The sequence below is a fragment of the Dioscorea cayenensis genome, chromosome 1 (genome assembly GCF_009730915.1).
Source record: "Dioscorea cayenensis subsp. rotundata cultivar TDr96_F1 chromosome 1, TDr96_F1_v2_PseudoChromosome.rev07_lg8_w22 25.fasta, whole genome shotgun sequence".
Taxonomy (NCBI): Eukaryota; Viridiplantae; Streptophyta; class Magnoliopsida; order Dioscoreales; family Dioscoreaceae; genus Dioscorea; species Dioscorea cayenensis.
The window spans coordinates 26,379,600-26,391,299 of record NC_052471.1 but is presented as its reverse complement, the minus strand read 5'-3'; the positions used below and the strand labels follow the sequence as shown (position 1 = coordinate 26,391,299).

The 11,700-nt window shown below is 34.3% G+C and overlaps 1 protein-coding gene across 2 annotated transcripts; it reads left to right on the top strand.

The window, feature by feature from the left end:
• Nucleotides 1–1,046: 1,046 nt before the first annotated feature.
• Nucleotides 1,047–10,986, top strand: LOC120265466 (metal tolerance protein C2). Of its 2 annotated transcripts, XM_039273395.1 has the most exons (10): nt 1,048–1,639; nt 7,633–7,741; nt 8,168–8,207; nt 9,064–9,140; nt 9,265–9,353; nt 9,490–9,559; nt 9,694–9,732; nt 9,820–9,970; nt 10,055–10,144; nt 10,639–10,986. In XM_039273395.1, exons 1-10 carry the CDS (start codon nt 1,138–1,140, stop codon nt 10,738–10,740), a joined length of 1,269 nt encoding a protein of 422 aa, XP_039129329.1. In that variant the 5' UTR covers nt 1,048–1,137; the 3' UTR covers nt 10,741–10,986. The 2 variants fall into 2 exon arrangements, with proteins under 2 accessions (XP_039129338.1, XP_039129329.1); XM_039273404.1 differs by lacking the exons at nt 10,055–10,144; nt 10,639–10,986 and having other exon boundaries at nt 1,047–1,639; nt 9,699–9,732; nt 9,820–9,955.
• The last annotated feature ends 714 nt before the right edge of the window (nt 10,987–11,700 follow it).

Below are 11,700 nucleotides of genomic sequence, written 5' to 3'. Positions count from 1 at the left end.
GGTGAATGCTACAAACTCAACCAAAGTCTCCACTACCGGTGTCAAGTAGCATCACCCATTAACTAGGTTGACAGCCATAATCACAAGCCTGCGACAATAACCACACATTAAATAGTATTCAGATAAATTTAAGTGAAAAGTAAAGGTTTTTAAATGTTAATCTAAATTCTTAAACGAAGACATAAATAGTTAAACGGTAACCTCATTATTTAAACAGAAACAATAAATCTTACAAGGAAACCTCAAATGTTTAAATAAAATCCCAATACTTAAACGGAAACCACATTTTTAAAATTGCAACCATATTAACTTAAACGGAAACCTACATTGTAAACATTACACAACATAACTATCGAAAAATCTCTTTTTCGTACACAGACGAAGTTGAAAACAAAAACAAAACCCTAGCTGATAAATCTCCCTGCAGATTTCAATATCATCCAATAAAAACAGGTGCACAAAACAAAACCGAGAATCTCTTTCTTTAACAGAATAGTTTATAAAAAAAAACCCTAAAAACAACTTCTTCAACGACGTCCGTCTCAGCTCAATACCTTAGATTGCACACTGATGGAATGCCAAATACTTGAGCGGGAATTCTTCTTCGAGAGAATGGTGGAAAGCGAGGTTCTTCTTTGATACAATGATGCCCAAGTGGAGACAACTTTGGAAATGAAAAGCTGAAGAGGCGAAGAGAGAAAAAAGTTAAACCGGCCGCAGTAAGAGTCTTTAGGGATTAACCAAAAAAGTAACCCCCCACTTCCTCTCAAACCGGGAACATGATTGCACTGCCATGACTCCCCATACAAGGGGCAAATTCATCCATAAAATTCAAATGTAACTATGTTAACCACCGTTACATGCTTGGGGGTTTATAAATCATTATATTTAAAATAAAGGGATTTTTAGGGATAGTCAAATTAAGAGGGTATTTTTGTGGATATTGCAAACTTATGGGGTGTTTTTGGCAATTTATTCATACGTTTAAGAAAAAAAATTAAGAAAAAACAAAGGGGGTTTATTGACAAAATCTCTCACAACAGCCAAAGAACGCGAAGAAACTAAGAACGTTCACCGTACCATGCTTCCTCGATCCATCAGAGCATGACCCCAAATTAGGGTTTCCATCTCCGCCTCATGGAGAACCAGATCGCTTCTCCCATGGATTCCCGTGCGGCTGACGCGTTGCCTAGGTTCCCTCCTCCCAAGAGCTCGTCCTTCAGCAATCCCATCACCGATGGCGACTCACAGCACCCTTGGGGCCTGAACTACAGCTTAAGCAGCAGTGATCGGAGGCTTGCCTTCTCTCGCCAGCCATCTTTCCGCCAATCCGATCCTCGCACGCCTAATGCGCTCCAGAGGAGTGATTCTCTTCGTCCCTATCTTTCTCGGTCTGATTCGTCGATCAGTATCTTGCCACCTGAGAGCGATGGTTTAGGGTTTGGATCTGGGAAGGTTGTTATTGGAGAGGATGTGGATGCTGGGAAGAAGAAGCTGGGGGTCCTTGGTTTGCTGTTGGCTGTGGTCAGGGCTGTTAGGTCGGGGAATCGGCCGATGAAGCGATTGACTTTGCTGATATCGCTTAATGTGGCTTATTCGTCTGCTGAACTGATGATTGGTCTTCTCACCGGGCGTGTAGGTATGAGTCTTTGTCTTTATTATGCACTTTTAACTTCGATTCGTTTAGTTTTGATGGAATTTCAATATGCCCATAACTTTTGGTTTTTAACTTTTTATAAATTATGTAGTCATTAAATGAAGGTATATATCAAGAAATTTGATGTGCATACTTGAGGAGATACCCCTGTGTTAAATTATGAAACTTAATGCTGGGAATATTAACAATTTTGTTAATATAGAGTAATGCATCATGTGCTAATCCATTGATGATTGCTCAAACTTGACTTGAACTTCCTTGTTTTTGGCTTTGTCATTGATAAAGATTAAAAGTTTGATTTTTATGTATTCTTCTATTGTAAGTTTCTTATCAGCGGAGTGGATTCTTTTTAGTGTATTAGTAGAATGCTGTAGATTGTATTGTTTGGGAATTTGATGATCACATGATACTTGTGGTAGATGTAAACCAAATTAAGGAAATCGAAAAAGATGGGTATCAAAAAAATTTATTCATACATCTCCAAACTCAGAAGTAGTCTTTTTAAATGCAAACTGAAGGTTTCCATATTCTTGTAAAGAGAATTGGAGAATTAAGGTTATCACCACAACCCTAAAGACATTGTAAAATAAATTAGGATAAACATCTAGCAAAATACAAATACATAAATAATCATGGTATCAAATAATACTACTTTACTAGCCTTCCTCAAACTATGGTTGTGGTGAACTTTAAGAGTTTGCCTAAAAGAAACTTGAATTGAGCAAAATTGTGCTGTTGTGAACATATCAGCAATATGGAGAGATACCTGAATGTGGGGAATAGTGATAGTGCCCGACGGCCCCTACTTGAATTGTTCTGTTGCTCTTGAAAAATTGAGTTGTGTGCAGTTACTTTAGCACTTTTATTATCACAATGAAGGTGGGTAGGCTCAGACTGGGGGAAGACCTAAAGCATCTAAAAGCTTATGAAGCCAAATAACTGTAGCTGTGGCAGATGTCATCCAAAGTTACTCAACATCAGTAGAAGAAAGAGTTAGTGACAACCTCTTGTTTCTTGCTTTTCCAAGATATCAAAGTATCCTCTAAATAAATACACTAACCAATAGTGGAACAATAATATATGAAATTTCTCACCCAATTGTTGGTATCACAAAAAGCTTGCAAGACTGAAGATGAAGATGAAAGAAATAATAGTCCATGGTGATGTGCCTCACAATTATCAAAGAATTTGAGTGACATCAGACTCATAAGAAGTTTATGGAGTAGAGTTGAATTGACTAAAAACATTCACAATAAACTATATATCATGACGAGTAACTATAATATGTACTAAAGAGCTGGCACCTTATCAGTATTTAGTGGGATCCTCCATAAGTTTGCAATAATCTAGAGAAAGTGTAACATTGCTCTCAAAATGAGTAGTGACTATTTTTCGATCTAGAAGTCTAACTTTGTCAAGTACAACCAATGCATATTTCATTTGAGACAATATATAACAATTGGATGATTAAGTTACTTCAATGCTAGACAAAGCAAATTTTTCATCTCAAACACCCTAGTGAAAAGATCGTTAAGAAAAATAATACCTGAGCAATTTTTGTCATAATCATATCATCTACATATAGCAGTCAAAAAAATTTTTTATGAGAAGAGATGACACGTATGTACCTCTTCATGCAAATCTTCATATAGGAAGACATTTTGATACCCATTTAAAAAAGAAGCTATTGATTAGAAGAGGCAATGCCAATTAGAACACTTATGGATGTCATTTTTTTGCTAAAGGAGCTAATGTGTCACCAAAATCAATACTGTACTCTTAAGAGATTTGCATTGTTCAAGAGATCCATCTACCTTTGTCTTGATCTTTTATATCCACTTACAACTGATGAAACAATATACATGTGTTGGTTTTGTGTAAACATAAAGTGTTTTCTACCAAAGGGATTAAGAAGAGGCATCTTTGAAAGATGGAGGTTCAGGAGGAGAGTGTATAGAAGAAATAAATGAGCAATATTCATATGATCAAATAGAAGGCAAGTGAGTCAATGAAGTGTACCTATAGGGATATCAACTAGTACAAGGTGGTTGGACATGCAATGGACGGGAGAGAAGTAGAGTAGGATTAATAGACATAGAAGGAAATGACAAACTTGTAGAGTTATCTTAACAAGATGAAAAAAGATCATCTTTAGGGCCTTGTGTTGGTGCCTTGGGATGAGCAGTGTTAACCTGTGAAAGTGAGGAATGTTGACAAAGAGTTGAGATCTAAAGAGACATAATTGCTTTTTCCCTCAAAAATAGATCAATGAAGAGTAAACTAGGAGATTACGAACAAGAAGAATTACTGGATGAAGAATAATTACTAGTTGAAGAACAAAATAAAATTGTTTCTTGAAAATCTACATGTTGGGAAGCATATAACCATTTGTACTAGGATAATATCTCTTTTGTTTAATCTTATAACCAAGAAAAATACATATGTTTGACTTAGCAAATAATTTTGTGTGTTCATAAACAAGTACATTCAAGGTAATAATTAAGTGGAAAACCATCCAGTGTGTGAGAAAGAGTAAGCCTAGAAGTAGGAGCAGAAAGAATATGATTGATAAAATATACAATGATAAACACCCGTTCACCCTTAAATGCAGGGGTGTATTTGCAGAGAACAATAATGATCTAGAGTTTCTATATTATACGATTTTTTTACTTTCTACAACTTGATTTTGTTTGGGAGAGTAAGGATAAGAGGTTTGATAAATTGTTCCTTTAGAGACTGAAAAGGGCTGAATTTAGTAGATAGATATTCTCTGTTAGAATCAGAATGAAATACTTGTTGGACTTACCAAAGTTTGTGTGAACCATCGAAACAAAGTTGATATAAAGATTGTAAAAGTTAGAGCGTTTATGAATCAAATGAGTCCATGTATAATGTGTGTGATCATCAATAAAAAAATACATAATAATGTGAACCTCCTTTTGAACTTATACGTGCAAGCCCCCAAATATCCCAATGAACCAAATCAAAAGGAGAAGATATAGTGGAATAGTATTAAATTGTAAGGAGGAGAATTTAGTCAACTTACATCCAAGACAGTTTGAAATATTACCAAAGGTTACTTGTCCTAACATACAAAAAGAAACCAAATATTGTCACGTGGACCGAGAAATATGACTTGATCCAGAATGCCATAAATAACATGATGGAGACTAAGAGTTTAACCAAAAGGCAAAAACAAAGTGCATGAAATTTAGAAGTAGCATCAATATGTGGAATGTGAAGGTGATCTGATTCATAGATGCTAACAACTCACACCATGTACCAATCTCCAAGCCTGTTTCTAAATCCTGCATTATACAAGAAGTAGCAATGATTGTGATAATATCTTAAATCAGCTAATTGACCAGCAAATAACAAATATTGGTGAGTTTAGGGACATGTAAAATATCATCAACAATAAGATGGCGTAAGTTGGCATCATCATCGATTGCTTTAAGGGCTAAAGAAGAATTGTTTGCAATATAGTGACCTATCTAGCACTGTGGGCATGATATTTGTCAAAGCACAGACTAGGCAGAGATTTAGAATATATGTTTTTTAAAGCTGATTTTAAAAAAAAAATTAACCTATATGACCCGAAGACTATTTTATTTGCCAAAACGGCCTTGGGCCATCAAATTGTGGGTTTTTTTTTTCTTTTTTTTTTTAAAAAATAGTTATATGGTCTTAGGGCCATTACATTTGGATGGCGCCAAGTGAGCACCTTGTGCTAATTGGCAATAGCTGTGTGTGTGTGTGTGTTAAATTGGTTCTTTTTTTTTATTGTCTTATATGGCCTAGGGACATTTCGTTTGTAGAAATGGTTTGAAATCATTAGCTTAGATCCCTTAAAATATTTGAAAGCATAAAATACTTGAATAACTTCTTTTTATTTTTAATAACAATAGTTATATTCACATACAAATAAAAAGTATATCCACCTCCTTTCTTACATATTTGTATTTTGTGTATAGTAAGTGGTTATTTATTGTTTAAGTTGTTTACACAAAGAACATCTGTTATGCCTTCGGAATCAAGGCTACTATCCTTGGGCATGTGCCTATGTCTGACCTTGGGTCACTTGGCTGTGTTTCACCCCACAAGTGAGGCCATCTTTAGTCTTAGCATGTGATTGCCAGGACCATGAACTTGTCACTAGACGAAAGCAAGGATCATAGGTCTACCTGTTTGAGTCAGTAGGTTTAATGTTTGCAATAGAAGACTGCTCACCCTTCAGATATGTATGCATTGTAATTGATGGGCGGCCATAAACCCGCGTGTACATGTGAAAGAAATTTTGTCGATGATTGCATCATAGTCATACTGTCATTGACACATTCTGGAACCTATATCTCATTATGATTGAAATGCCTTGCACTCAAGCATTTGCCCTTCTTAACATTATCACAAAGCCTTGTTTCTTGTGGCATTGTCAAAAGTCTGATCCATACCAAGTCCATGAGCACAATTATTGAAAAATGCACCACAATATGATGGAAAATAGTGGATACAAAAGCTTTAGGTGGTATGCCACAGGCAATTTGAAGAACTGAGTTGAAACTTTGTGATAAGTTGGTGCTATAGCGGTGACATGATCTACCTCCATTATGTGCTATTACCCACTTTGGTTTAGAGCATGCAAAATCAGTGAAAATGGGATATTTTTTATACTGATCAACTCATCGAGTTTTCATATGGATCCAGCTGTTAATGCCTTTCAGAATAAATCTTCAACAGATTTGTTCTTGCAACTTTGTTTCGGGCAGATAGCACCTGAGTTTATCAACCAAGTTGTACGAATTTCACGTGAAGGATTATGTGGACTAAATTGATATTTTGTTTGGATTTGAAAGGATGTAAACCTTTAGATAAGGCAAACTAAAATAATTGATTAGCCAAAAAAATTGTATTTCTTCTTCAAATATCCCATCAGATAATAGGACACACGATGCTCAATGGATATATCAAATGAGATTCTTAAAGAAAAACCTCGTCCTTCTCCACAGCATCCATGTGACTGCTTAAAAGAAGATTGTAATTGAGATTTATATAGATTATTAGAATCAAAATCAATACTGATTGATGTATTTATAACATTTGAATACATTGGAAAAGTGAGTTTCCTTGCTAAAGATCCGGACATGCTACAGGTCCTAACACTTACAGTAAATCACGCTGAATGGGAAAAATACTGACGCTACAGTAGCACAGCAAAAACCTTTTTTTCTTTCTTCACAACTTGGCAACGGATATATCAAATTAGATTCTCAAAGAAAAACCTTGTCCTTCTCTGCGGCGTCCATGTGACTGCTTAAAAGAAGATTGTAATTGAGATTTATATAGTTTATCAGAGTTAAAATCAATACTGATTGATATTTATATCATTTGAATACATTGGCAAAGTGAGTTCCCTTGCTAAAGATCTTGACATGCAACAGGTCCCTAACACTTACAGTAAATCATATTGAATGGGAAAAATTGCCACTGCCGCTACAGTAGCACAGCAGAAACTTTCTTTCTTCGCGACTTGGCTCTTAGCATCATATTAGGTGCAAACTTTGTAATCCAAGAATTTATTCATAGATCTCCAAATTTAAAAGTAGTCTTCTCAATCACAAACTAAAGTCCCCATACACTTACAAAGTGAACAGGAGAATTAGGATTATCAACATAACCCTAAAAGGCATTGTCACCTTTTTAAATTAAATTAGGATAAATAGATAATAGAAGACAGACAAATAAATGACCATAGTATTTAGTGATACTACTCTTAACAATTTATTGCATTTCGTTGAGCAGAAGCTAAGACATCGCATATTTATAAGCTGCTATTGTTCATGTGAATCATAAAAATATATATATATATATATGTATGGTGCCTATTTGTTGTCAACTAAGATGTGTGACATTCTTTGCTAATCTTGTTCTTTTACACTTTTCATTAGGATAACTTGATATGATTGCTATTTTTTCAGGTTTGGTGTCAGATGCCTTTCATTTGACATTTGGTTGTGGGCTTTTGACATTTTCCTTATTTGCGATGGCGGCTGCTAGAAAGAAGCCTGATGGAATATATACATATGGGTGAGTTTATGCTCAATTGTTCATTGGAGCACTTGTTGGTAAGATTTTTCTAAAAATAAAATTAAAAAAAAGGTAATAGCTATGGGGAGCTAATGCAAGTTTTGATGTAGTAGAACTAATCTTGTGCAGTTTCTTTAATAGCATCAATAGTGAAGATAATTTGATCAGATATATAACACCATTTGGATCTGTGAATCTTTTCTCACAAACATGCATTTATGCACTTCTGATAATGAGTTTATATAAATTGTTGAGGAAATATTTTATAGTCATCTCATGAGAATTATGTAATGTAACTATTGGTTAAGGAACATCTGGCTTTTATAAAAGGTTGATGTTGAGAAGGCTGTTTTCCTCACTAACTCATGGTTTTTCTACTTCCTATCCCTTTTGTCCTCTAATTTTTGTTTCTCCTTATCTTTTCAGATACAAACGATTAGAAGTATTGGCTGCTTTCACAAATGCTGTAAGTACTTGCTTCTCTTTTCTTGGTGATGATAGTTGAACTAGTGCCTTTTGTTTTCTGTGAATTTGTTTTTTATGGATACACCTGATCTTGTTGTAAATCTTTAATCTCCATCTTCAATGTTGTTTTAATGTGGGTAGCTGTTTTTGTTCAATCTATCCATATACATGCGACATTCTGTGGCTGCAAGTTTAATGTGGCCTTGAGCAACATTATTTCTTTGGGCTTCATTAATTTTGGATCTTTAGTTTATCAATGAGTTTACCATATGTGGCCCTAATGTCCAAATTACTGCCTATTATTCGGCAAAAGTCCAGTTGACATGGGGAAAATTATTTTCTTCTCACAATGTCCTCAAGTTCTCTTGGTATTTTCTTATCATACAAATACATTTTTCCTTGCATTGGAATAAAATTCAAACCCGTGCATATATAAACATTTTCTTGTCAAGGGAAAGCGAAGTAAATAAGCGAGATGGATGGATGAAAAGAAACTTAGGATTTTGAAGAAGATTATTGTTAGTCTACTGAGTTATATAAGGATAAAGAGGTGGAGCTTTTCTTTGATCGTCTACATAAACATCTGCTGGCAGAAACTGTACTTGCCTAATGAACATCTAAAGAACCATTGCTTGATATTTTGTTTAAAATTCAAGTTATTTCATGTAATAATAGTCTGTTGCGAAGAAAGTGGTCAGAAGTAACCTTGTTATCTCAGAATCCGCTTATACTTTTACTTCTGCGAGTTTTTTGTTTTTGGTTATATTGGAAGTGATGTCGTTCTGTATTTTCTTCATATTTAAATATTCCATCAGTACTAATGTGTAGCCATTTTGCTTAATTGTCTATGTAGACAGATTTTTCTTTTATTTATGTCATTCTCCTTGGCGGTGGAAGCACTCCATGCATTCATACAAGATGAATCTGAGCACAAGTAAGTTTTGAAACTTGCTATACCAAATTTTCTTGTTTTGGATAATATCATGTGCAGCTATTGTGGCCCTTTCTGACATGTCTAAAATGCCCTCTGCATGCTTACTTGCTACTGCTATTATCAGGCATTACCTGATTGTTTCAGCTGTTACCAATCTTTTAGTGAATTTGATTGGTGTTTGGTTCTTCAGGAGCTATGCACGTGTTAATATTGGTGAGTTTCCAATGGATTCATAATATCTGATCCTAATAATTGAATAACAATAGATCATGCTGGTTACATTAATTTCATAAAAGGTATTCAACTCAGCTCTTCTTTCCTGATATGCCCCTCTTTTTTTTTGGGCTAGTTTACAGGAATGCTGAGGATATGAACAATCACTCCATCTGCTTACACGTTCTTGCAGATTCAATACGGAGGTATAGAATCACTCTGGAATAAGCAGTCATTATCTTCTGAATGTTTTTTATTTAATTCGTGGTGCTTCTCTCGGTAATTTTATCTTGACGCGGAAGGATCAATTCTGAGTTGGTTTTTATAATTTTCTTATCAGTGCAGGCTTGATTCTGGCATCATGGTTTTTAACTTTAGGGTAATTATTTCTTTTTCCTTATCATAAATTCCTTCAGTTTCGATCTCTCTTTAATGTGATTCTGATTCCATCTTATATCACTTCAAGTGTTGAGAATGCCGAGGTATTGTGCTTGGGGCTGGTCTCAGTTACTGTTTTCATGGTTGTCCTGCCTCTTTTTCAAGCAACTGGAAGCATCTTGCTTCAAATGGCTCCGGGCAACATACACCCTTCTGCCTTCAGTAAATGCTTGAGACAGGCATGTATATAGTGACATTACTAATTTCTTATGGTATTCATAGTGTGCGTATTTCATTTTGTTACCCTTGTCCACTTTGTTTAGATCACTGCCCTCGAGGATGTTTCTGAGGTCTCACAAGCCCGCTTCTGGGAACTAGTACCTGGTCATGCCATCGGTTCATTGTCAATACAGGTATAGTCTAAAGCACAATGATTGAACCATTTGGGCAACTAAGTCAAATGAATTCCCTTAGTTTGTTCGCTTGATAAACATTTCTTCATCAGTTAAAAGTTTTCTGAATTTCTGGTGCTCTGAATTAATTTCTAGTTCACCATATTGATACAATTAGATGCACCCTCAGATTACATTTTTTAGGATGCATTCAAGATTTTGATTGTATGAGATATGAACTGTTATACATGGTATTTGAATCTCGTATGTACTAATTCAAGTCATCTTGTTAAAAATTAAACAAAAAAAACAAAAACAAAAACAAAAAAAATGTACTTATCTCTAAATTATTTTGATATAATTGCGATGACCAATTTTTTTCTCTTCCACTTCCTATTGTCTATGTTCTTATTTTGTTCTTTGATCTGAATGGTAAGATTACTAGTTATGTACAGGCAATGTTATGCCCTTTAAATCAAGTGGTTTGACTTATTTTTTCTGTGTTTTCCTTGCAGATAAAGACGGGAGCTGATGATTACCGCATTCTACAATATGTGCATGGATTGTATCACGATTTGGGGATACAAAATTTGACTGTTCAAATAGATTTTGTGTAAGCTTTCTCTCTTCTTTTCATCATGAAGCTCTCTCAATATAATCATCTATTTAGAGAAGTTTTATGCATTAAAACCGTGTTATTTGTTAGTGAGGTTTTGAATCTCATGTTAAATATGAGTCATTAAATTGATTATTAGTTATGTAATTAGCAATTTTCCCTTGATATTGAGAATAGTCATTGTTGAAACGCCAATTTGTGTTTTTCAATTTTGCATTTTTTTTTAGAAGAAAGTCCATTTTCAGTCCTTCATCTAAGGGTTTTTGGTCATTTAATTAGTCAATGAACCTAGTTTATGTGTGTTGAATATTTTGTTGTTGGGGTTAAAAACACCTGTTTTGTTTGTGTGTGTGTGTGTTTTTTTTTCTCCAATTAATGTTTTCTTAAGCAACTTTTCCAGTTAGAGTGTACTCCCTCCGTTTCTTTTTATTTGTCGTGGTTAACCGAATCTCACATACTAAGAAATTTAGTTATTTCACAAAATTTTATAAAAACCGAATCTCACATACTAAGAAACTTAGTTATTTCACAAAATTTTATAAAAAAATAGTTATTTTTTTAAAATTACCCCTAATTTATATGTTTATATTTCTCTTTTATTTAATTTCAATAAAAGAGTTAAATATTAATGTTAGGGGTAATTTTGAAAAAAAGATAATAAATGCTTTTTGATGTTAGAAAATAATTAATAAATAGAAATATAAATTTGTGGCAGATAAAAAAGAACAGAGGGAATATTTGTTTTTGGGATTTGGAACTCCATGTAACTCAAGTTACATGATCTCGAGAAATTCTTGTTTGGTTGGCTTGATTTGAATCTCACCTTGGATGATTATATGGGTCAAATATATATAATCAAACACATGTATTTTAAGCTCAAATTTATGGCTCTTTTCAACTAAATAGAAAATTTTACAAGTATGCGTTATGGCCCAAATACATATAATCAAACACTTGTATT

Bases quoted from the DNA above. Each gene is read 5' to 3' on its own strand.
- LOC120265466 (XM_039273395.1), top strand. From the start codon at position 1,138: ATGGAGAACCAGATCGCTTCTCCCATGGATTCCCGTGCGGCTGACGCG. The intron at 9,141-9,264 runs GTAAGTTTTGAA...TGCTATTATCAG, and splicing joins CAAGATGAATCTGAGCACAA to GCATTACCTGATTGTTTCAG. The intron at 9,354-9,489 runs GTGAGTTTCCAA...TTTTTGGGCTAG, and splicing joins CTATGCACGTGTTAATATTG to TTTACAGGAATGCTGAGGAT.